A 26,194-nucleotide genomic window follows, 5' to 3' on the forward strand; every position below is an offset into this window, starting at 1 on the left:
TCAAAACAGAGAGGGAGTAAATGTGTATGCGTTGTCTGTGTGTATGTAAAAAGAAATCCTGGTGAAATCCGACAGTTAGCTCACCATACCCGATAAAAGCACCTGTACTCAACTATTTATCAGAAAATACATTTATTAGGGGGGTGTAAAACCCCAAACACCCCTCCCCCTGAAGCTACGCTCCTGCTTTCTCTGCAAGCAGCAGCAACCTTCCTGCACGCCTTGCTTTGTGGCCGCCATTACTAAGAGGGGAAAAAGCCTATTGCATGATTAGGGAGGGTGCATGCGAAGGGGGCATTTATCACCATGGCAAGAGGGCACCTCCTGACAGCCCAGGATTGATGGCCGTGGAAGGCATGGAAGTGGCCAAAATGGCCCTGGCACAGAAAAAAAATCTTCTGCTGCGGATCCCAGCTCGCCCCGTTCATTTTTCTTACCCCTGCCGAGCACTATTAGTCGTTTCGAGGCAGCGAAGGGGTCACCGCTAATGTGGAGACTCCAAAGAGGAGGGGCTGAGAAAAAGCACAAAAAAAAATACCCGGTGGTAATTACACAGCTTTCAAGGAAGAGCATGCAGGCCCAGCCAAAAAAGTGTCAACACCTAGCAATCAGAAAAATTTATTTTTATATTATGCGTAACCCATATTAATTCAACATCATTTTTCTTTGTTGTCATTTCCAGAATATTTAAAAAGCTTGTATTTTCTGCATCAAAACAAATCTAGTTAACCCCTCTGCCTGTGCTGCATCGTTGTTGACAGTGCCCCTGTTGCGCGCAGCCCCTTATTTTGATGACAAATAGGCCTGCTCCTGGCGATGCGTATGATTAGTCAAAATTATATGCTGTAGCAATGTCGTTCCACTTCCCTTGATTAGATCTGTTGATCTCTTTGCTGTTGGCAGACACACAATAGTAGATGTGTGTTTGTGTTCCTTTTATCTCATTGTAGGTGGCGTGGCGGCGGCCATTGCCTTATTACCTGGTGCGCTTCAGACCAAGGGCCTGATTTAGATATTGGCAGACGGGTTACTCTGTCACAACGGTGATGGATATTCCGTAAGCCGAATACTAAATCCCATTATTTCCTATGGGATTTAGATTTCGGTGAACGGGTTATCCGTCACCGTTGTGACGGAGTAACCCGTCCGCCAATATCTAAATCGAACTCCTACTCTCCCACTTGAAATGTAGAAGATGCGTTTCTGTAGGTGGGGTTTTCAACTTTTCGACACATTCAAAAAACGTCTTTTCTATATTTGAAAATGGAAAGAGACCTTGAAAAGGCTCCTGATAAAACACCAAAGCCTCACGCATGGCTGCGGCTTAACACATTTGTGACAGACGCACAACAATATTGACATTTTATACTGCTGCCCTTTTTATAGTGCTTAGTTGCACTTTTATGACTTGGCAGTGGCTTTGTGTAGATCAACATGAAAGTAAAACCAGTTGACCTTGGATGGTTCTTGAAGTGTCTGATGAGTATGGATGGGTGTGCCAAGAGCCTTTTCTTCTGATCTGTATTGTGAAGACCTCATCGGGGGGAGAATGAGCATGTATGCTATAGCAGCATACGGTTACGGACCATAAGGAGGGCCCGGAAGAGTGAATAAAACTTGTGACCTGGCAGGAGGGTGTGAGGGTCATGTTAACAGTTAGTGTGCAGGCTTTGCCCTCATACATCACAAGACACATGCTGCAGTTGGGTAAAGAGCATTCATCACACCCTACAACACCATGACTTATGGGGCGTTCAAGTATTGGGTAGAGTCCGAGCGTCGAGTGTCTTTGGGAACGGTGAAGCTGAGAGCCCATAGGCAGGGTAGATCGACTGGATGTTTCGCGACTGAATCAGCGGATCTGTCGGTGGAGGTTCCAGAATGTCACCTTTTGGGGCTTCCGTACCTATGCGCTGTGCCAGGTGAGCTGTCCCATCCTTTCCGATCAGCATCATTGGCCATTTCTAGGTTTGCTAGCTGAGCGTCACCTGCAAACATGAAGTGTGTCACTATACCTAAACTCATTGAAAGATAACTTCCCTGCCCGCTGTGTTATGTTACTTGTACTTACATGCAAGCATTCTGCCATCAGTGTGGGCTCCCCGCACTCCATCAGCCCGGTACCTTCCAGCTCTGGCTTTGAGAATTCCATCACAGACTGCTCCCAGGTTGGGTTTCTGACTGTGGCACGACTTGTGTACAGGTCTTGTCCATCAATGGGCCCATGATCTGGACCAGTGTCTGTCCCTGTATCAATCAACTAGGACCACCCAGCCCTGCTCCAGTGTAGGAAAGAGCCTCTTTCTGGAATACTACATTGCCCACCCTTGCTCTTCGGAAGCAGCAGCCCCCCCTATCACACTCAAACTGTGCTCTTGCCTTTGACCCTGTGCAGCAGTTCGCCACCTCTCAGCTAGGTTCATGATACATAAATGCTGCAGGTATACATGCATGCCTTACACGGCCTGCGGATTTCTTAGCATTTTGCAATGTGAGTGTGTTCAGTTGGCGAGTGGTGTCGGTCAGCAGGGGTATCCTGCCACTGGTGTGTCCTAGCTGTGTTTAATAAACCAACAACTAAAATCTCACATTGGGCTTTACTTTCTCATTTCGTACTGTCAAGGACTATCAGGCTTTTCCTATAAAGTTTGTTCCTGTATTTAAGTCCATTGCTGGAGTTAAGATGGAGGCCTACGCATTGACACCCCTATGCATGAAAAGAACACCTTGTGGTGGTGTTACAAAGACCCCCGCAGCCCTTGCAGTGCGGTGGGCGAACTCCAGGGGGCCCCTCAGCACAGCCCCTGGCCTGAGTGAGTCCAGAGGGGGCCCCCCTCCATGTTCTTTGCAGGGTGGGCTCCCTCCAGTTTCCTTACACCGCTGACTGATACCTTGTTATGTTTTTTACCTCGGCTCAGTCTTCGAGAAGCGTGACCTCTGGGTACCCTAGAGTGATGCTAATGCGGTTATTGGATAGTTGCATTAAAAGTACGTTTCAATGTCTCAATTCCATTTAAAACATATTGCATCCAGGGTTAAGCATGCATCCATGTTGTAGCACCTGATATTATTTGCTTGAGCGGCAACATTTTTGGGAGTACATAAACCAAATAAAATAACCAAAATATTACAGTGTTTGGATACCCTGGTTGTAAGTAAAAACAAAACACTGATGTGATTATCATTAGAATATATGCATTACATTTGGATGGAGAAAGCCACAATAGGTGCATTGACATTGAAATGTCCGTCCAGAGTGACGACGCGTTTCAGCTGCTTCTGGACTTCTTCAGGGCTAAGGCCGATGCTCCTCACTGCGAGATTCTTGCTCGATGGGGGAGAGGGAAAAATGTTGTGTAGTATGGTGCACATTGCTTCAGAGATGTAGAATGCGGAGGTGCATATGTTGGGCACATTAAACACTCATTTATTTAGAATTGATTTGTAAGCCGAGGGCCCCAAGGTGAGCCAGAGAGAGCTAGAGCCTGGACTACAAAACTTTGAGGCAATGGAAGAGGAGCGTTTGTGACATGCTGTGCGGGGAACGACTATATATATATATATATATATATATATATACACACACATATATAGATTTCTTTAGAAAATTAAACGACTTATAAAGAATACTGCTTTGCTGCAGATTTATTATTGAGTCATAAGTGTGCTCTTGCATCCTTAGAGGAATGATCAAAATATTTATTTGACTTTATGTTGTGATGTAAATGACTAATGACTAGTCTCGTCTGTATTCGTGTGCAGGCAGATGTCTAAAGGCTGCTGTGTCAGCCAGACATGCTCTTATACCCTATTTTTTCCTTGTATGCTATGGAACTTTGCACCTCTTGCAGTGCTAAATGTCTCCGTCTCGCATTTCCAGTGAGTCATGAGCAGTATGTGTCTTATAAATGGAATATGCCACAGCGGATTCTTCTGTACGGATATTCCAGTTTGTCTTCACCATGATTGTGAAGTTTTGTTGCATGTGAAAATGTGCATGTGATCCTTTCAAAGACCTCCCTCCCGCCCCCCGAAGTGGCATACAGGATAGTACGGTTTATTGAAAACAGGCACCTGTGCATTAATTAAAAGGTGCAGTGGTGTGGGTGGCACAAATTAGTACATGGACGTGCCTTGAAATAATAGAATGGAACTTCTGCTGATTCTGGTCAGTGATGGGAATAGGTTTAATCCCAGTTTTTCATCCTCTCAAGAAAAGTGCCTATTCCCCAGAAGTTACTGACCTGCTAACTCACAATGTGCCAATGTGGGTCGCACTATATCGGATCCCTGCACACGGAAACCCGGTGAGGAGCAAATATACAGTGTTATGGAAAACAATCAGGAAACCATTGCAACAAGTGGATTCCCAGCTCACCTTCCAAGGCTTTGAACAGCTGATGTCCATTAAGGGGTGAGAAAAGATCCCAGGATATCAGACTTTTTTTTTGGGAGGGGCAGGTGAGGGGCACGGGGGAAAACTGTCTCTCAGGTATGTCTTGGCATAAGGCCCCTTCCCCTGCATGGTCCCACCCACTCATCATACTGCGATTTTTATTTTTAGTTAGCAGGTCTGAGGCTATTCTGCCCATCAGAAGGTGGTGCTTAATTTGAGCTGGTGGTTTCTGGCGAGGGGCACTGGCACTTATTTTTTAGGGCTGGCACTTATTTTTCTGGCTCAAGCATTTACAGTGAGCAAAAGCCACATATGGGAAAGACAGAGTAAGAGAAAAATGGAAAAGTGTCACAAAGGGAGAAAGCAGAAAGCTGCAAGAGTAAGCTGAAGGGGCAGGGAGTGGCTGTAAGTGGATGAAGAGGCCTGAGGTGGCTTCAGGATTATGCTGCCTCAGTAGTCCGTGCTCGCACATTAAAGTGCAGCAGCCAATTGTTTCAGAGGAAAGTTTTGGGCACCGGCACAATTTTATTTACAAATTAAGCACTATCAGAAGGACGCCGTTCACCCGTTCAATACTGCTGCACATGCACGGAACGAGCTCGCGATGGCCCTGCGCATGCACAGGATGTACAGTATTTGTGGAATATTTTCCACAGTGACCGTCCCACAGAATACGCCACTCAGTTTTTCCGAATTCCATTGTGTATTGAGGAATAGTTTGGGGTAACTCTGCTGAGCTCTACCATACCTCTGGTATGTTTCACAAGCTTCCATGCAAACATCGGTGGACATGAGAACAACCGTCTCTTTGCTTAGCTGTGCGGGCCAAGGCTCACGGTCAAGGACCACACAACTTGAGGGAAGAAAGATGAACTGTAGCAAACATGGCTGTTTGCACTTCATAGACAAGGGCGTAAAACCCAGAGGTTGAGCCTGGCACTCCCAATGGCCACCTCGGTATAAAAAAAAAACACTCGATGTGTTTGGTAGTCTCTTCTATCCATACTGGCAGTTTTGTGGCACTTACCCAATCGTGGACATGAAACGAGCCGTAGGGATACATTTTTCCTCCAGCCCAGGTTCACACTGCATATCAATGTGGAGTTGGGTCTCAGATGGACTGCGCGTCTTACCAACCCAATAAGACTCTGATCTTCGCTGTTCTATACTGTGACATTTTATACACAAGAAAAAAAGGTGGTAGATGTAATATTCAAATTAATCTCAGCGGCTAGTAAATTACTCAGGATGAAATCCAGCCCGTTGTTTTTTTTGCTGACCATGCCACCTCAGACAGGAGCCAGCCATATGCAAATGAGCCTTGGTCCTACTCCAATCCGAAAAGTCCAGGCCGAAGAACCAGGTCAGAATGTGAACACGAAGAAACTCACATCAGTCTCAGTGTTCTTAGGCCTCGCCAGTAGGGTGTAGCTTGAGTCCTGTGGCACAGTGATCGCGGGACCCACATCTGGGAATACCCGTCACACCTAGACAAGCAAAAAAGTGATGGTTGGAATACTTGAATTAATCTCAGCCAGTTTAGGCTGGACTGTTCCTATTGGACGAGGACCAAGCCTGATCTGCATATGGCGGGTTCTGTCTAGGGTAGCCTAGTGGGCCAAAAAAGATGCACTGTAATATAGCCCTCAGCAATCGCCAGTGGACGAGATTCATTCAAGCATTCCTTCCTTCACTTATTGGTTGTTGTCATAAACTGGCACAATGGTGTATTTTATAAGTCTGCCCCTTCCAACAAAAGGAATAGTATAGAACATCATTCTTCTCTGATGAACCCCTGTTATACTTGACAGTCAGGTCATGCCTTCCTCAGTTTACAGCATGAACTTAGTCATATCTACAACAATGTCTCTATAGGAGCATGTATCATACATCGATCTGCTGGAACTAACAAGATTGCAGATTTTCTCTATACCTCATCTTTTTTGTGGTCAAATATCCCACTCTCGGGGGTTAGGACTGCCTGCCTCCTTCAAAGAAGACTCTTTTTATGGAAAGGCCTGGATGTGCTGCCTGTACCGTCGAATAAACAGCAGATGATGTTCAATATTGATAAGTGCGGAGCAATGCACTTAAGTGGCATTAGCAGTCCAGCAGCCTATGAAGCTAATGGGACAACAATACGGGACGGTACCCCGGAGGATGCGGCTGGCGTGATAATGGGTGGGAAGATGATCCTGCCGGTGCAGCATCAGGACCCGTGCTGGCATAAGGCCACCACGGTGATTGGATGTTCAGCAAACGCGGTCCTGCATGTCATAATACGGTGGCATTTGGAACCAAGGACTTCCTGGACATTGGATGCTTCTTGTCTGGGTCAGCAAACCAGTCCAGGGTCTATGTGGCAGCCTGGAGGGTTGCTAGTAGGCAGGCTCTGCTAGAAGGCTGCTAGTGCAGAGGACGGCCAGTCAATAGCATGTTAATTTGTACTGTGATCAGAACATCAAACAATCCCACTGGAGTCTAAACCTTGGAGCGCTAGACTCCCGCCATTACAAAAATGGAACCCATGCATGGACATCAACGGAAGGCACCTCAGGGTACCATGTGCTACTCCTACCTTTGGGACCCCTGGCGCTGCTTTGCTTTCCTTTAATTATGGATCATGAAGGCAACAGCAAGACCAGAGGGGCATTGGGGTTTTCTGAGATCATAATGCATTAGTAACCACTCTTAAATTTCCCCGCAACCTTTCAGATGTGAAATTGTGGCTGTTGTGGGGCAAGAGCACAAGACTGTGATGTAATAAGGGGTCAGAGGGTGTGTGATGTCATTTCTTCAACCCCTGGTAGTATGGTGAGTTGATGTACTTTGATACATGTTTTGATTTATGACAAATGTTCCTTACAATTACCTGCTGATGCCCCTGGGTACCAAACTGCTTTACCTCCTTGCCTCCCATAATTATCTCTAACCCTCTGAGGTCATGCACACACACCGTACGCTGATGTATACCTTAGAAACTCGCCTCTTCGTCATGCTGGGTTTTATTTTAAAATTTGCCTCTTTTTCTTCTTTCAGCATCCGTACCCCTCAGAGGAACAGAAGAAACAGCTCGCTCAAGACACGGGGCTCACAATATTACAAGTAAACAACTGGTAAGAGGCAGCCATTTTTTTTACCCTCAAGGCGGGAATGTAATATTCTTGTGTTTGTCTAATGCTTCTCTATTGTTCAGCATCTTGCAGAACCCAACCAAAGAAGGCAGGAAATCTTATCCCACACGCTAGTGAGCATAGCTCAGGCATACCCACTTGCCGCAAGCGCTGTATACTCATGGCATGGCCTGTGCACAGAAGGCGACCTGTGTTGTGGTGCCTGAAGGTCACTGAGCTGGTCTGGTGACAAGGCGGAGCACAAGACTCAAGTGCAGGGAGCTTGGACATGTCTCAAGAGGGCAAAACTGGTGTTCTAGGAAAGCAAAACTCGGTTGCCACTACCTGGTTCATTAGTAATTCTGATTCACGGAAGTGCAATGCACCATTAATGCACTTTGCATTGTTTTAGTTCACAGAAGTGGTGATGTGATGTCCATGTTTGCAACATGCACCTGTGGAGGGGATGTTTGCTGTCACAGGCTTCCTTTCGGAGGAGTTCCCGCTCTTGGTTGGCGACGGACTGCTCACACTTGGTTTGTGGTTTGGAGGCTGCAGGTGCCAAGGGAAGTCACTCACAGTTCTCAAAGGGAGGCGGGTAGTCCAGAAGTTACCCGGCTCGTCACCACCCAAGACAGGACGGGACAACACTCCCACCATCCCTGCCCACAGGACATAGAAGTTTCAGAAAGTTCCTGGGATAACGCTTCCATTATCAGTTTCCACTTTGTGGGGTGCGAGTGGAAAAATGTGGGGGCACACACACTTCATCTTGTGCCACTCAAGCATGCAGAGAAAGGTCTCGCATCTGACGCTCTGCCGTGGAGGGTCTCACCAAGACAACCTTCTTGTTCATAACAAAACTCAAAATGGCAGCATTGGGTCCTCTCGTTGTGGTAATAGCTTGGTCATTGGCTGTTTTGGGAAGTTCCTGCTCGAGCTTGCTCTCTTCCCACTGACCCACAGATTCGTTTGATTCATTCATTGCTGGGAGCTCTTTTTTGGTAGGCCGAGTCTTGGCACGCCCAGTTTAGTCCCTGTTCCTCCTATATGTAGCCAGGGGGAGGATATGTAAATATTGTCTGTTTTGGAAGCAAACATAACTTAGCCATCCTTCCTTTTGAACGATCAGTCCTCGATGTGACTTTGTGAAAGCGCCTCCAGGTCACCGTAATGGCTTATGGGGATTTGCCTCTGTTTTGAAACCTAGGGTGAGATCCGGCTGGCTTCCTCACACCGTCCTAGAGCTTTCTTTTCTCTTTATTGAAATAATTTATTCAAAGCGTGTCATTATCACAACTGTTTCCAGAAGCACAACATAATTGAAGAACATTATTATTGCAAACAAACGGCAATGCACTCTGTCAACCCTATAGGAACAACTTCTGAGGAAGTAACAGAGGTCGCTAGGGAGAGTTCTAGGAGGGGTTGAGAAGGGACATCCATTCACTCTTCATCTCTGACGTCACAGAGCCCCTCTTGCCACCTCAATAACTTCTCAAACCCTTATTGTGTAACTCTGACGTCACAGAGCCCCTCTTGCCACCTAAATAACTTCTCAAAGCCTTATTATGTAACTGTTGCATCACAGCACCCCTCTTGACACCTCATTAACTTCTTCAAGCCTTATTATGTACCGCTGACGTCACAGAACCCCACTGACCACCTCTATAACTTATCAAAGCCTTATTGTGTAACTCCGACGTCACAGAACCCCTCTTGACACCTCTATAACTTCTTCAAGCCTTATTATGTACCTCTGACGTCACAGAACCTCTCTTGACACCTCTATAACTCCTTCAGGTATTATTATGTACCTCTGACGTCACAGAGCCCTTCTTGACACCTCTATAATTTACCAAAGCCTTATTATGTAACGCTGACGTCACAGAACCCCTCGCCTTGGTGGGTTTAAGGGAACAGATCCTAACGTCCTGGGTATAGCTCGATGGTGGATGCCCGCGTCCTGGGCATTGCGCAGCGCGGAAGTAGTTTCCGCTGGGCAGGGCCGGAAGTGGAATGTGTTGTAGTGTTTGAGGTGGTAGGACTGATGTTTACAACAGTGAGCAGTAGGCTCGACTCTAGGCGCTTTGCATGGCACTTTGCTGGGCGTCAGATCACTGCTGCACCACTGTCCACAGCTTAGCGCAGATCTGAGGCGGGAACAGGCCTTGGCCCGCGGATTAAATGCAATGATCACTGGAGAAGAAATAATGCAGGAATTACTTATCAAAACACTGGCCCAGGTTTTATCTGCGGCTTAATTTTGCTCAGTACATTCCCTGGTGATGTAAGGATGAATTGAAGTGACAGGTTCCTTTCAAAATTCCAGGAAAGTCTCGGCGCGGATTTCAGGCCTAACACAGACTTAATTACATGGGAGTCCATTTTATCATTTTAATTCTTTGTAGCGAGGGGTTGTATTTACAAATGGGAAATCCGCCGCCTTTTATTCGCAGCTGGCTGTAATATATTTATCAAAGCAGGTTCATTTACAAAGTGCGCCTATCTGCGGGACTCAGGCAGCCCCACATTAACAAAGGCCGCCGCGTTATCGCGCACGCCGCCGCGCCACAAACCCCGGGGTCAATTGATTTCGTGGCTCTGAGATTCATTTTTTTCTCCGGGATCACAATGAGAGACAAGCTTGGAGAATTAGCCAGTTTGTCTGCCTTATCTGTCAGGCAATTTTTCCCCTTTTCCGGGGAAGTCAAGCTACTTAAATTGGCCAGAGGAGCCGCCGTTATCTGCCTGTAATGCGCCCTATAGTGCGGGCCGCATTTCAATTACAGCGGTAAGCAAGGCTTAGCGGCGCCCGCTTCCGCGCCCTGCGCTGCCGGGAAGTGATGGGCCGACCTACGGAAGCAGAAAATTGAGTTGCCTTGCTTCTGTCGGAGTGATTAATGCAGAAATAAACCGCTAACCTGCAAAGAAAGACGGGAGAGAGGATGCGCCGCATGCAGGCTTGGATCCTGCTCTGAGGACTGGAAGCCTGTGCATGCAGGGGGGCCCTTCTCCCTGCACCCCACGCCCCTGAGAGCCCCGTCGAGGGGGCCGGTGTCTGACACTGAGCGCATGGTGCATGCAGGGGGGGGCCTTCACCTGGCTCCCCACACCCCTGTGATCCTGAGAGCCCTGTGGAGGGGGCCGGTGTCTGACACTGAGCACACAGTGCATGCAGGGGGGCCCTTCTCCCTGCACCCCACGCCCCTGTGATCCTGAGAGCCCTGTGGAGGGGGCCGGTGTCTGACACTGAGCACATGGTGCATGCAGGGGGGGGGCCTCCACCGGCTCCCCACGCCCCTGTGATCCTGAGAGCCCTGTGGAGGGGGCCGGTGTCTGACACTGAGCACACGGTGCATGCAGGGGGGGCCTTCACCTGGCTCCCCACACCCCTGTGATCCTGAGAGCCCTGTGGAGGGGGCCGGTGTCTGACACTGAGCACACAGTGCATGCAGGGGGGCCCTTCTCCCTGCACCCCACGCCCCTGTGATCCTGAGAGCCCTGTGGAGGGGGCCGGTGTCTGACACTGAGCACATGGTGCATGCAGGGGCCCTGCACCCCACGCTCCTGAGAGCCCCGTCGAGGGGGCCGGTGTCTGACACTGAGCACACGGTGCATGCAGGGGGGCTGCACCCCACTCCCCTGAGATCCTGAGAGCCCTGTGGAGGGGGCCGGTGTCTGACACTGAGCACACGGTGCATGCAGGGGGGCCCTTCTCCCTGCACCCTACGCCCCTGAGAGCCCCGTCGAGGGGGCCGGTGTCTGACACTAAGCGCATGGTGCATGCAGATGCCCTTCACCCGGCAGCCCACGCCCCTGTGACCCTGAGAGCCCTGTGGAGGGGGCCGGTGTCCGACACTGAGCGCATGGTGCATGCAGAGGCCCTGCACCCCACGCCCCTGTGATCCTGAGAGCCCCATGGAGGGGGCCGGTGTCTGACACTGAGCACACGGTGCATGCAGAGGCCCTTCTCCCTGCACCACACGCCCCTGTGATCCTGAGAGCCCTGTGGAGGGGGCCGGTGTCTGACACTGAGCACATGGTGCATGCAGGGGGGGGGCCTTCACCGGCTCCCCACGCCCCTGTGATCCTGAGAGCCCCATGGAGGGGGCCGGTGTCTGACACTGAGCACACGGTGCATTCAGAGGCCCTTCTCCCTGCACCACACGCCCCTGTGATCCTGAGAGCCCCGTGGAGGGGGCCGGTGTCTGACACTGAGTACACGGTGCATGCAGGGGGCTGCACCCCACTCCCCTGAGATCCTGAGAGCCCTGTGGAGGGGGCCGGTGTCTGACACTGAGCACACGGTGCATGCAGGGAGGCCCTTCTCCCTGCACCCCACGCCCCTGTGATCCTGAGAGCCCTGTGGAGGGGGCCGGTGTCTGACACTGAGCACATGGTGCATGCAGGGGGGGGCCTTCACCGGCTCCCCACACCCCTGTGATCCTGAGAGCCCTGTGGAGGGGGCCGGTGTCTGACACTGAGCACACGGTGCATGCAGGGGGGGCCTTCACCTGGCTCCCCACACCCCTGTGATCCTGAGAGCCCTGTGGAGGGGGCCGGTGTCTGACACTGAGCACACGGTGCATGCAGGGGGGCCCTTCTCCCTGCACCCCACGCCGCTGTGATCCTGAGAGCCCTGTGGAGGGGGCCGGTGTCTGACACTGAGCACATGGTGCATGCAGGGGGGGGGGCCTTCACCGGCTCCCCACGCCCCTGTGATCCTGAGAGCCCTGTGGAGGGGGCCGGTGTCTGACACTGAGCACACGGTGCATGCAGGGGGGGCCTTCACCTGGCTCCCCACACCCCTGTGATCCTGAGAGCCCTGTGGAGGGGGCCGGTGTCTGACACTGAGCACCTGGTGCATGCAGAGGCCCTTCACCCTGCACCCCACGCCCCTGTGATCCTGAGAGCCCTGTGGAGGGGGCCGGTGTCTGACACTGAGCACACGGTGCATGCAGGGGGGCCCTTCACCCGGCTCCCCACGCCCCTGTGATCCTGAGAGCCCTGTGGAGGGGGCCGGTGTCTGACACTGAGCACATGGTGCCTGCAGGGGGGGGGCCTTCACCGGCTCCCCACGCCCCTGCGATCCTGAGAGCCCCGCGGAGGGGGCCGGTGTCTGACACTGAGAACACGGTGCATGCAGGAGGGGCCTTCACCCGGCTCCCCACGCCCCCGTGATCCTGAGAGCCTCGTGGAGGGGGCCGGTGTCTGACACTGAGCACACAGTGCATGCGGGGGGGGGCCTTCACCCGGCTCCCCACGCCCCTGTGATCCTGAGAGCCCCGTGGAGGGGGCCGGTGTCTGACACTGAGCGCATGGTGCATGCAGGGGGGCCCTTCTCCCTGCACCCCACGCCCCTGTGATCCTGAGAGCCCCATGGAGGGGGCCGGTGTCTGACACTGAGCACATGGTGCATGCAGAGGCCCTTCTCCCTGCACCCGACGCCCCCGTGATCCTGAGAGCCCCATGGAGGGGGCCGGTGTCTGACACTGAGCACACGGTGCATGCAGAGGCCCATCACCCGGCAGCCCACGCCCCTGTGATCCTGAGAGCCCCGTGGAGGGGGCCGGTGTCTGACACTGAGCACACGGTGCATGCAGAGGCCCTTCACCCGGCAGCCCACGCCTTTGTGATCCTGACAGCAAAGCATTGCACCTTATGGAGCATGGAGGGAGCTGGTGTCTGACACTGAGTTCTTGGTTATTGCACTGAACTCGGTGCAGTCCAGAAGCGGTGCACCATTCCTTTTAACCCACTATCCTCTCTGCCATTGTTTCCCACCCTCTTGTTGCATTTTTTTTCTTCATTTTTTTTTTCAGAACGTTTGTGTTGCGCCCACTGGACCCAAAAGTATTGGAGCGCTTTGCACAAGCAACATTTACTTTACACAAGGACACATTTATTGTAGTGTTTCAGGTACGGGATGTTAAAGTGATTTGTTCCAAATCGCTCTGGGAGTTCAGAAAAGGACTGAAGACATGGCTATTCGAATGAACAGAGCACCGCGAAGCAGCTAGCAGCTCCAGCGCTTTGAGACCCTTACGGGTGATTTGCTGCACTTTATAAATCCTAATTCATTGATTGATCTCAGGCTGTTGATTCGATGCCAAGACTCAAACCTGGTTGTCCAGTTCTGTAGGCGGCAGTTCTGGGCATAACTGCACATGCCCTTTAAAAAAACATTAACAAAGCCAAATAGCTCGTGCAGAAATACTTAGCTTTGTTAATGTTTTTTAAGGTGTTGCACGGCAGCGCTTGTAGATGTGCAAACACGATTTGTGGTGAACTAAAAAGCTATATGCCCAGTCAACGCTAGCAGCTCCATGGTGCTTTGTTGTTATTTACTTTGTCATGTTGCACAGCAGCTTGTGCTGCTTTCCAACATATTTAAACAAGCATTTGCAATGCAACGGGTCTCGCATATCTCCGAGTTAGAGCTATTAGCAGTTGTAAACGCCCAACCGGACTTTTCTTGCCACAAGAAATGGAAAAAAAGAGCACGATCGCGCTGCTACAGTTTACTCGTAGTGAAACCTATCTGTAACAGTGCAATTATCTACGTAACCGGCAAAAGTATAATTAACTATGTAACAAAGTCAATGTCATGGAAAGCGCTGGACTTCTGCTAAGTGAGATTGCTACGACAAAGATAAAAAGTAGTCCACAAACCGGACAGAAAACAGCGAGCATCGCATGTTTTCAGCACTTGGTCGCTGCGCTCGAGGAGGGCTAACCACCGGAAAAGGCTTGACATATGCATGCCTTCCACTAATGAAAGCAAGCAGATTTTAACAGGCAAGCCCACGAACCAATGAAAGACACTGACGTGACATGGACGGGGCTCCAAGCCCTTTTCTAACTCCTAAAGCGTCTCGCAAGCGAAACGCATGCGCAAGCGCATGCGACGCAGGCTCGACCCTAAAAACATTGACAACACAAAAGCTCTTGCATAGATTAAACCAATTGGCTTTGCCAGTGCTTGTTTTTAATGTTCTGAACACAAGTCTTACACTGGTGGTTGAAATGACTGTCAGCTCCGTTTAAGTTTTTTTTTTTTTTTTTTTAAACCATACATTGGACACTTGACAGGGGAAGTGACGCCAGACAGGAGGTGAATCTGCTGCCTGAGAGAGTGAGGCGGCTGGAAGTTGTTGAGACTGGTGCTCTGGGCGCTAGTCCTTGTTGTGATTGGTGACTTTCATCTATGTTGTGAATAATCCACGCGTGAGAAATGTGATCTCGGGAGCGGGTGTTTGTTGTGCCAGACCCGACGAGGGCAGGGGGTGAATCACCGCTTTTGTCTCCTGCTGCAGTCGGGGCTGGGCGGGCCCCCAGCGGAAGCGCACTGTTTACATCCGCGTAAAGCACTATATCCGTCTTTTCTGCGCCCACTGCCCTGGAGAGAGCAGCCCTTTAGCAGGGAATCTCCTTCCTTGGCTGCGACACATAAACACTAGGAGAATGAAGGGGTTTGTGGGGATTAGGAGAAACCCCACACCAATGGCCAGCGCCTCTTCGGGGATTATGTGGGCCTCGGAGCGCACTTCCTTCAGCCCTCCTTCCTCCGGAGACCCTTGGACCGCGGGTGCCTTGGTTACTGGATTCAGGATCCCAGCCACTCTGGTCTGGGGAGACCGGGCACATAGCGTCCACAGCACAGTGGCCCTGGCGCTAAATTAGGTAGGACTCTAATTTTGATGAAAAAAATAATTTTTTAATCAAGTGTGGGGGTCACCATGTCCTGGTTCACCTAGGGCATACAGTCCTGCCAAGTTTCCAAGCTCCATGCGTGATGTGCTGCTACAATACAGTTTTTTTCCATGGAATTCTGGGACTTGTAGTCCTGTTTTAAATGGCAAAACAAGACTACAAGTCCGAGAATTCAAAGATAAAAATAAACTGGACTGAAACAGCACATCACGTGGAACTGGGAGATTTGACAGCTATGGATAGATTGCTGACAGGTAATCAAAGAGGGACCTGGTTGTTGTGTCCTGGGGGAGGGGAAGGCTGGGTTTCTCACTTTGACTAAGTATCTTTCTGAATCTTTTTAGAACAATGAATGAGAGCAGTCTCCCCCAAAAATAAAAGCATTGGCGTCCTTTACCCTGGTTTGTGCCCCCAGCGACATATATGATAACCCCTCGAGACTAGAGACTAGATAACACGTCAGTGCCAGCACCAGACAATACGTCTCGTGCCTTGGCAGCCTCCGCGAGGTAAGGCGGGACTTCCTGCGATCACTTCCTAGACAACAGGGTAAAGTTGGACAGCAGGCAGGCAGGGCCTCGGTGGATAAAAAGCAGTCTGGAAACGTGCAGACCGGCTCTTTCCGGTCTCTGACATTCTGTTTTCATGTTTCTGCAACTCTGGCCGACCCCTGACTTTCCTGCATAAAACACACAGCGCCCCCCCTGAGGCTGACTGCCAGCTAAACTTCTCAAACACACACTTTTTCACAGACATTGCTATTTTCATGTTTTTGAGAGATGATATGTCGTCACTCTGGGATTCATTGATGTCATATATCTGAAGATTGCTCAGAAATCACAGGTTTGCTTGGCGGGGACTCACTGCTGGTTTGTTTGGTTCCGGCTGGGAGTCACTGATGCGTTCTTGGCCACGTCTTTGACCTGTCAACACACTGCTCCGGACGTGCTTTGAAGCGCTAGAGCTCGAGGTGTGAGCTGCCCTTTTCTTCTTCCTGAAAGGCGTGTTTTTATGCGCATTTCTTGTTGGGAGGGCTGAGAAGGGAGCGCTCTCAAACTAGATACTGAAAGGGATTCCTGGCTAGTAAAACTAAGATACAGGAAGCCCTCTTAGCTTTTAATCCCGGCTGCTGCAAACATGGAATAGCAAAAAACACAAAGACGAGGTTTTGTAGGTACATTTTCGACCTTGAACTCAACCAAACCGAGTCCTAATGTGAGTTTTCACAGTTGACCAAAAAAATCACTTTGTCCCCAGTTTCTACATCTGGCACATGTGTTGGTGTTTAGAAACGTAATTATACGAAACTATTACACATTATAAAAAGTTATCAAACCAGTCAGTAGAAGGGAGGCAGTGGGGTACGGAACATTATTGGGACCCCTGTTAAATATGAAGAGGAGGCCCCTGAGTCTCCAAATCTCACAGATATTCATGGACCAAGGGCTGAATGGGGCCCCTGTAGGGATGTGCAGAACAAGCACCTTAAGTTGCTGTAAATATTAGATTGACGAGGATGCCAGTAGGGCTGGGGCGGATTAACCCAGGCCATTCTGTCCTCTCACAAGATTTGCACTGTTGGTAAATCCGCCCACTTCCCCTTGGCGCAGCTCCTTGCTAAGGTCTGGTTTTTCCATCTTTCCTGGTAGGCGGTGGCTGTTGAATGGACATCTTGAGGGGTACTTACACAAACCCCTCCAAAGTCCCTATTCTTCAGCGCCGGACAACTATTAGGAACAATTAAATCGCAGGCAGGCCGCACTATGGATTTACGTCACCGTGCCTGTGAGCACGGTGGAAAGCTGGCTCAAGGCGCACGAGAAGAAAGGCGGGAAAGCAGCTTAGTGGTGCAGCCAGGGAGTTAGGGGCCTTACCTTCAAAATAGCTTATGCTTACCAAGTAATCCTGCAGAGGAGGGCCTTACCAGGCAGGTGCCGTGCCCAGGCAGCGCAGTCGGAGGGACGGCCTTGGTGCAGACTAGAGAATCCACCAAGCGCTCCTGGCGCACACTTACAACTCTTAGGATTTCACTGTGACTGTGGGTTCCAGGTCTGTGAGCTCTTCCTAAAATGAAATTTACGGTGAACTGGAGTCTTTTATTGCAGTAGTGGCAGACGGATTTTAAACTGTATGTTGTGTAGTGACTAATGTCTGCACGCCTCAGGTGCTATACAACTCCCACATTTCCAGGAAAATGACTGACCACATACATTTTTGTATTTAGAAACTTTGTATGTAAATGTTTTTTATGTGGCTATCCTTAAAATCTCACACAAAGCTGTTCCGTCTGGTTCCACTGTGGAAAGCCTATTCTAAGCATTCTGCTTTTCCAAAGACACTTGGCCATAGTGACAAAAAAACCCACTGCACGTGTCAAATACACATCTAGCCACCAGTCCACCCCATTTCTTCTGCCACGCACATGCGCCTCTGAAGAACAGACTCAAATATGGTCTAGCCAGGTGAAATTCCAGTTGACCAGTTACAAGTAGTTCGTTCAGGATAGATTTGCTGCCAAATGGTTTTTGAATTTGGAGCAAATTTCACTTGGTTCTACTTAGTCAAAGGCGTCAAATGGCTCTTCAGAAATTTGCCAGCGCTGAAAAAAATATCCCATCACAAATACATTTATAAAAGTGAATATTCTGTCAGAAACAAATTTACATTCTCTGGTTATCTTCAAGTTCGCATTATGGGCCAGATGTACAAAGCCCTTTTGCATTTCTTAACTGTCCGAATCGGTATTTCAGCCATTAAGAACTGAAAAATGTCCTTTTCTTATGTACAAAAGCCCTTAAGGAATCGCAAATAGGGATTCCCTATTTGCGATTCCTTTTCTGATGGAAAACGCATTTCCTAAATGCAACTTAGTCATTTAGGAGATGCAATTACCACGGACTTGAAATCAATGGTAACCAGTGTGCTTTTTTAAAATTGCAATAGAGCACACATATGCCCCTCTGGTATATGTGTGCTCTACAGGCGCACCCCCTATTTCTGGGGTGCACCAAGGGGGGGGCCTTTTGCCCTTTGCCATCCCTGATTGTGCATTTCCTAAATAACAATTTCCCAATAAGCAATCACTATTTAGGAAATGCAAAACCGGCCCATTGTCTAAAATGCAATGGGATATCTTAATACTGATTTCCTAATACCGATTCCTACTTTGTGGGAATCACTATTAGGAAATCGCTATCTCTGTACATGCATTTGCATTTCTTAAATAGCTATTTCTATTAAGTCGCTATTTAAGAAATGCAAAATTGCATTTTTGTACATCTGTCCCTTTATCCTTTGGTGGCTGCCAACTCGGATATGGAATCACTATGCTTCAGAGTCATGACATCAAAGCTTGTCACAGCTTGTCCATGCATGATGTCATCGGCAGCGAGCGAGGTGATTTGTCCCTAAAGATCTGAATCATAAACACATTTTTCTTTAGAAGTAGGATCCAGTCATATGTGGAGATTTTGCTGTGACATGGCTTTTTAAACCAGTGCATAGTTTTTGAAGTGCTCTTGCATCTTCCAATTTTGGGATTTGTCAAGTGTTTTTTTTTATTCATTTGTTTATGAAATTTTGCCAGATCTCAAACAATCAAAAGTACAACTATACAATGACAACAAGGTGTAGACCCCGTACAACCACGCTACAGTAATTGGATGCATACCTGAGGATTCGTCAGGTAGTTTTTATGCTGTATTCCCCCTCTCGTCCAAAAAGACAGCCGGCTGGTGGTGTTTGAGAGTCTCTGAGGTCATCATAGCAAGCAGATGCTCTTGGCTCCAAAACTAACTATTTTCAGTCTTACGCCGTCCTGTATAGGTAGTATTTTTGCCTGATCCTTTAAACTGTGAACATTCATGACCAGTGACTTTTACACTGGGGCTCCTAATCTTTTATGTTATTTTTCTATCAAATGCAATTTATTGTGATTTTCATCTCCTTTTAAAGGCTTTAATTGATATTTTCCTTCTCGTCATAATTCACACAAGTTAAAATTCATGGCTCATCGTTATAGTGAACATAATTTATATTATCAAGGACATTAAAACATAGTAAAAAAACTTGTTTCATTAGGATCATAATTGTTTATTTTGAGGGAACAGATGTCAGTGCATCGCTGAGAATATTTCCATGATATACCGCAGAATCTCTAGAAATCCATTACTCGCGAAGCCGAAATTGCTCTTTTCTTATTGGTCCATGCGTGTCACGGATCACAGTAAAAGTGAGATTTTAATCACGGTTGCTGTCTTCTAGGGTATTGGCCCTTGTTGGATTTTCAACACATACACCTTCTCATTAGATCAGTGTAACTTTGTAAAACAGGAGATGAGATTAGAGTGTTCCCTGAAGAAAGTGACTTAGTTTCTAATTTTGGGGTGCAATTATTGGGAATTTTCACTGTCAAATGTTTCCTTTAAAAATGGTCCAGGGTGGCCATTTTCAGGCATGGTAGGAAGTTTTTGTTATTTGTGTGAACCACCCCACACCACCTCAAAAGTGTATGTGAGGTTTTGCAACATGAAACTTTTATAGATTCACATAATGTCTATCACGCGCTACCTCATTTGCTATACCGCCCTAAAGACAGCGAGCTGTATATGAAAAAGTTACAAGGAGTTGAGACGTATGCCTGTGTAATAATCCACAAGATACTATTTATGACACCTTTTCTCAACAAAATAGGAAAATTACGCTGGCTCGTACTAAAAATTACAGTGACATGAAAGGGGACACGGTACATCTAAGAATATGATGGCAATGCACACTGAAAAGGGACCCCAGGCAACATATTTTACAAAACCTGTCAAAGTCAGAAATTTGAGTACAATTAAACTGAGGGATTATAACAGTTGTTAACTACAGAGGTTAGAGGCAGAAATAAATGTTCTTTGAAGTGCTACCTAAAGAACTGAGTTATTGTTTTTGAAAAGAAAGAAACTTTTAATACCCCGTTTCCTGGCTCAGAATATTTGTACAGTTAGTAGGATTTTACCACCTGGGTGCTGGCCCAGCGTAACAGGGTCTCCAGGGCTGTAGCTTCATGTTTTTTTAAACATTACCTAAAAAATGTAAATATGTTACTCTCGAGGAAGCCGGCTTACTCTACACTAGTAGGTGAATTTTGAAGAATCATAATGACTGCCAAGGCTTTCTCATACTTGATTTAAATGGCTATTTATTGGTTGTTTGGAACTGGTTAACAAAACATTTGATCTCTTCTGTGATGAGTCCTCATAAAAGTGGTGAAACAATTAGACTGAATTTTAACAATGTCTAAATTTGTGAAAATTTGAACAGCAAAGAACCCGTTGTTAGTAAGACTGACTGTAATAAAATGAAAGTATTTTAACAGTGTCTTCAAGTTGGAAGATTGGGGGGTGGTGGATCTCATTCTAGAATTGATTAAGTATCAGTGAATGTTCGCCAGGTGCACATGGGAGTGAATATTGATGTGCAACTAATGCAAATTTGTGGCTTCACCGTATTGGTTACATTGAGAACTTGATTTAAATAATTTAGTGTTGGTTTAAATAAAGATAATTTCGTATTCTGTAGAATTTGGCCTTGCATGATGTGAAACATACTTTTTCATTTGTGTGATTTTTAGCATATTTTGAAATACCATTTTATGAAGACGGATTAGCAATACGCATATTTATGCGAAGTGGGCGCAGATGCTTCAAAACATCAGCTTTCAAGTGCAAAGACGTCTTCATCAAATGAAATTATACAGAGTAACATACGGAGTGATTTGCTCATATGTTCAGTATGTTTTGCTGTGTCCCTTGGTGTGGGATATGTCGGAAGTGTCATTTTAGGGGCGTGGATCATCTCTCTTGATCATGGGATGCGTTTGGCACGTTTGGCATACGTAGTCCGTCGAAGTAACATGTATTACATGACAGTTGAATTACCTCCGCAGTTCAGATACACGATTTACATGAAATGAGTTCACACATGAAATGTGTACAAAAAAAACTGTAACAAAAATATAACAAAAAATCTCGAAGATTAGCAACGGGTTTAGGAACCAAAAGGGTGTAATATTTGTGTTGTGTTATAGCTTCCATTAGTGGCCGCTAAATTAGGCCTCTGGCATGAGCTCCGCCCCCCATCATGCATCTGAGGGACTATTTCCTGTCCTGGGTTTAAGGAGTTAACTGGAAGCATACTGAGACTAGAACACCAAGAATGCACGAGGATGTCTAATGAAAGCCCGCCGGGACTGTAAACCGTGGGCGCTATAACAGGAAGTGAGGTGACCCCTGAGTGACTGACCACTATTTCCTTACTGGGTCCCTGGGGAGTGTGTGTGTGTGGGGGGGAGGGGGGAGGGGGGGGTTCAGTATCTCTGATGGGTTATATACACTCGGAGGGAGGCTCGTCAGAAAGCCGAGGGTTTCAGCAGCACAGGGGTTAACTGGTGGACACCTGCAGCCTTACATTCTATTCATGACCCCGGTCACACCAGTTTTCGTATAGCAACATGACCACCCCTCAAGTCTGGGGTCCCCAGATTGAGCAGTTGTCACCAAGAACACAAAGCGTAGTCCAGTTTTTCATTCACCAAAGCGATGCACTCTGCAACTTTAGTCCGGTTACTTCAACTGAGGAGAAGCAGGACTACAAATCCCACAATCCCCGGTTTAAAAATAAAAGCTGAAGGCCGGATCATCGTGTCCCTGGAGTAATCTGATAATCATAGCATCCGGGTTCTCCCAGAGGAACGAGCCCGTTGAAAATTCTCCCATTTCCCCTCACAAAACGTTATTGTCCATTTACCAGCCCTGCCAGCTTCCCAGCGGGCACGTTTAGATTGTTCCTGGCTCTACCCCAGCCCTACCGGCTCTTCGGGGTAACTGATCTATCCCAAGCACCCCCAACCCCATGGGCCAGTCCTCTGACACCCACCACCCGCAGCCTTCCTCCCCCGCCCTCCAGGGCCCTGCATGTTGGCAGCATCTTGTGAGCCGGACCCCACCTCTCTCCCGCTGTGCGTCAGGGCGCACAAGTGCTGCGGGGGCTTGTTCTTGGCAGGGGTTTGTTAACAATGGCGCGTTCTCCCCTTCTCAAAGCTCGCAGCGCTACAGAAGCGCTGGAAATGCAGCAGCTGTTCGGGGTTATTTTGGGTGACCACAGAGAGCGCGCTGGCTGCCTGTAGTTACAGTGAGGAGGGGGGCCTGTCACCGAGAGCCCCACTGGCCTCAGTGCGACTGTCAGGGTGAGGAAACCCCAGGATGCAGCGCTGCGCCGGCCACTAAGCACCTTTCGGTCTATCAAGGGTTGTATGTATTATCATGTTGTTCACATTCTTTTTTCATCTAGCGCCTTTATTTTACAAAAAAATGGCCAAATGAAGTAATTGCTTCGAGCAGATAAATTAGCAATTAAAATGTGGAAAAGCGTTTGTCACACTTTGATGTTCATTTTTTGCTCTGTAACCACCAACAAAAGACGTTTAAAAACTGAGGTAACACCTGGATATTACCACAAATGTGTGAATGTGGATTTAGAGCAGAGCGGCAAAGTTGCAAATATTTTCCTCTGAAGACTTGTCAAAGTTTTTTTTTTAAAGATTTGCTATCTTCTCCAAGATTGTAGGCTTTGAATTGCAGAAAAAAAAACTTGCAAAATTATGCTTTAAGTAAAACTAAATCTGAGCAAAAAAAACACTTTTGGTCGCATTCTAGAGCAAAAAATAGTTGTTTCTGACAAATTATTCTACGTAACATTTTTGCAAGAATGTTGATGCGCAGGTGAAGGTATTTATTTCTCCATAGCATTTCTTTAAATTCAATATTTGAACATACTCTAAATGTATCCAGCTGGGCCAAGAGTGACATGTAATCTTATTTAATAAGCCGCTGTGAATATGGGTCTATTCCTCACATAAGTGATGGTCACGTGGCACTTGTGAGGCAGGAAGCAGTGTTGTCATGTTACTTAAACCACACTGTGGTAATTAGATTAGACAACGGCAGCACTTATGTGCATCAAAACTGATGGAAACGTTGATGTGCTCTGTTATATCATTGTTATTACATTGTTAATAATATTACTACTCAATGCAATCTGTCACCATCATTCCCCTTAAAAAAGGTTTCAAATAACTGATAAAAACAGTTTTATTGGGAGCTGAAGTTAATTTAAAAAATAATCTAGCAAGCACTCTCGTGCACCTGTGTGTATGTGCGTATATATATATATACATATATATATACATATATAGTATGAGAAAAACACTTGTCCACTATACCAAAACCTTCCCCCTGAATGATCACACAACATGTAACGTATCAGTGCATTGATTCACTGAGCTGCATCTGTTTTCAAGGTTGGTCTAGAGGTTGCCATGGAGCCATCCAGGCACCAGCCTTCCACAATCCTTTTTAGAGCAGGCCCTAAGATTTATAGTGACAGGCATGGACATCAATGAGAGGTCGCAGCTGCGACACTGGCTTGCCTCCTGTGACCCCACCCAGCACTGCTTTTGAGACCCCTGGCCTGAGAGATTGCTAAAACAACGCCAAGCTCAGAAGGTAAATTGTGTTCTGAAAAACACTGTTTACTTTCTGCAGATCTCACTGGGGCCGGAGGGGGTCACTTTTAGTTAAAAAAAAATAAAATACACTGAGAAGTGGAATGTGCATTGTTCATAGTATAAAATTAAAGTAAACAAATAAAAAATACACATATTTTTTTTTTTTAAACGGTTCCTACAGTCCAGTAATATGATTGTGAAATAATGTTTTTCAACAGAGCCATCACCTCTGGGTTTTGTACAAGTAATGACGTCAAACAAATGAACTATTAAAAGGAGTAAATGAAACCACCTACGTGGTGCATATGCCCTATATAGCCCCTGTTCATTATTGGTACTAGTAGGCCTCGCAACAACTGTTTTTGTAAACCTCTTTTTTGTGCATCTCCTTGAGATTTAGCTGCACATTTTCTCTTTGAGTTATACACATCATTTGTTCATCAGGATAAAGGTCTTGTGGCATTATTTCTTGGCATTCAGTGTGGAATGTCATATCATGTCCCCACCTGTGATGTCAGCGAGCTCAAAAAGAGTGTGTGAGGTAATTGCCGTCACCCTTGGCTTTTTGGTGAATCGAGGTTCATGGAGGCAGATCCCTAATATTCCTCCGAATTAAGACGAAATTTGTTAAACAATCCTAAAAAAAAATAACCACTTAATTTACCCACCTAAAACTACACTTTGGAAGGAGATCCTGCCCAGGCGGCTGATGATTGGCTCCCGTCTCAGCCAATAGCGGTAGTTGTTAAATGACGTCATCACAGTGGGACGGCTCAGTTTGCCCTCTGGGTCAGGTGGGCGGCTGTGCGTGTTCTTTAAACCTCCTTGACATAAACGCCCCCATTGGTCCCTGGAACGCTAAAGCCAATAGGCCTGCCTCTGAGGATGCTGCAGCAGTGACTGCTAGCTGGGGAGGGCCGGCAGCTCTGCCTGCTGGCGGGATCGCCTCTGAACGTGTGAAAATCCCACCTCGGGCCTCGCAATCTGCGAGATTGTGCAAGAGTTATCGGTGCCTTGTCAGTGAAAGCAGGAAGCGGCGCCCTGTAAAATGATTAGCGGGACGTAATGGCTGACTTATTAAAGCCCGCAGACGGATTCGGTGCCCGTGGCTGGGCGTGGGGGGGGGGGGGGGTGCGAGAGCGCGCGAGGCGGCGGGCACCTTCCACGCAGGCCCACCCCCGGCCGATTACAGCCTCCTGACATTTAATAAGCTCCGGATATGATTTACGAGGTGCCCGCCTGACAGCGCCTGGTTCGGGGGGCCTGGCCGCCGCCAGGCGCTCTTTTCATTACCTGCTGACGTCATGCCAGGGTGCCTGGGCCAGCAGGTGCCTTGCAGCTGTGTGCCCCTCACCAAAGTCATTGTCCGACCCGTAATGAAGTTGTGCTGTCAGTTCGGGGGGTGGGGGGGGGGGGGGGGGGGGGGAGACACAGAAACTATTTTATGAACCCAAGTCAGCCTAGGCCCGTGTGTCAGCCTTGTACCTGAGCTCAGAGATTGAATCAAACGTATTTCCAACCCTGTAGTGGATTTTCATCATTCCATTTATTCGGATACATGAAATGCATAAAATCACAGATGCACCCCTGTGCCCCATTGCATAAGGGGCGAACTCTTCACCAGGTGACACTTGTGTGCACAACTAGGGTCTTGAAGTTGTGTAGGTGAGGGCCTGCTGGGCACAGGCCAACGCTGAGTTGTGCTTATAAAACAGGCTGATAGTGACACCTTGATTGCGCGCACACATTGAATCACTGTGTATGTGTGCAAAGGCAATTCACTCATTCAAATACTCGTGAGTTACCAATGAGCAGGTACTGGTGGGACAATACAGAAGGCTTTGTGTTTTGATGGCAGTGCGGGATAGTCGCCTGGGGGGCGAGGGCTAGGGAGAAGGCAAGCTCCCCTCTAGCCAGAGGTAGTGAGTGGTCCGTCGAGAGGCCTCGCCAGTCACAGATTGTTCCGCAACCCCTCTGGAAGGGCAGAGGCCCGGAAATGAATGGTTCCCCCCGGCACTACCTGTCCGTGTTTGGAAGCCTCCTGTTTCCTCTGTTTATGGATGCCAGGACGACTTGCAAGGCCCCCCTCCGCCTGGAGTCTGCTGTGCTGGGACACCGCTGCTCATAAAAGCTGTTAGCTCAGTCCTCAGTGTGCTATAAGCAGTCAGAGTGAAGCTCACCTGAACAGATGCCTCGTAGAGCCAGGATTTAGTGTTGGGCTGGGGTTTTCTGAGAGTTAGAAGGATTTGTGCCAGTCACTCCATCACTGGGGCTGCTGATGTTTCCACGCACCAATGTATGTTTCTGTGACACTGTTGGCAGACGTGGCGTTATGGATTAGAGAACTATCTATATTGTATGGCAAGACATCTCCAATGTCATTAGCTTCTGTCTGCATGTCTGTGACGTCAGTGCCTG

At 48.0% G+C, this 26,194-nt stretch overlaps 1 protein-coding gene across 19 annotated transcripts in view; it reads left to right on the forward strand.

The window, feature by feature from the left end:
- Nucleotides 1–26,194, forward strand: part of MEIS2 (Meis homeobox 2) — a 299,653-nt gene that overhangs the window by 203,912 nt on the left and 69,547 nt on the right. For all 19 annotated transcript variants that reach the window (XM_069209023.1, XM_069209015.1, XM_069209016.1 and 16 more), the window contains one exon: nucleotides 7,436–7,512. In XM_069209023.1, the coding sequence (XP_069065124.1) occupies nucleotides 7,436–7,512 (77 nt within the window). The remainder of the gene's footprint in view (nucleotides 1–7,435; nucleotides 7,513–26,194) is intronic.

Source organism: Pleurodeles waltl, chromosome 9 (genome assembly GCF_031143425.1).
Source record: "Pleurodeles waltl isolate 20211129_DDA chromosome 9, aPleWal1.hap1.20221129, whole genome shotgun sequence".
NCBI classification, from domain to species: Eukaryota; Metazoa; Chordata; class Amphibia; order Caudata; family Salamandridae; genus Pleurodeles; species Pleurodeles waltl.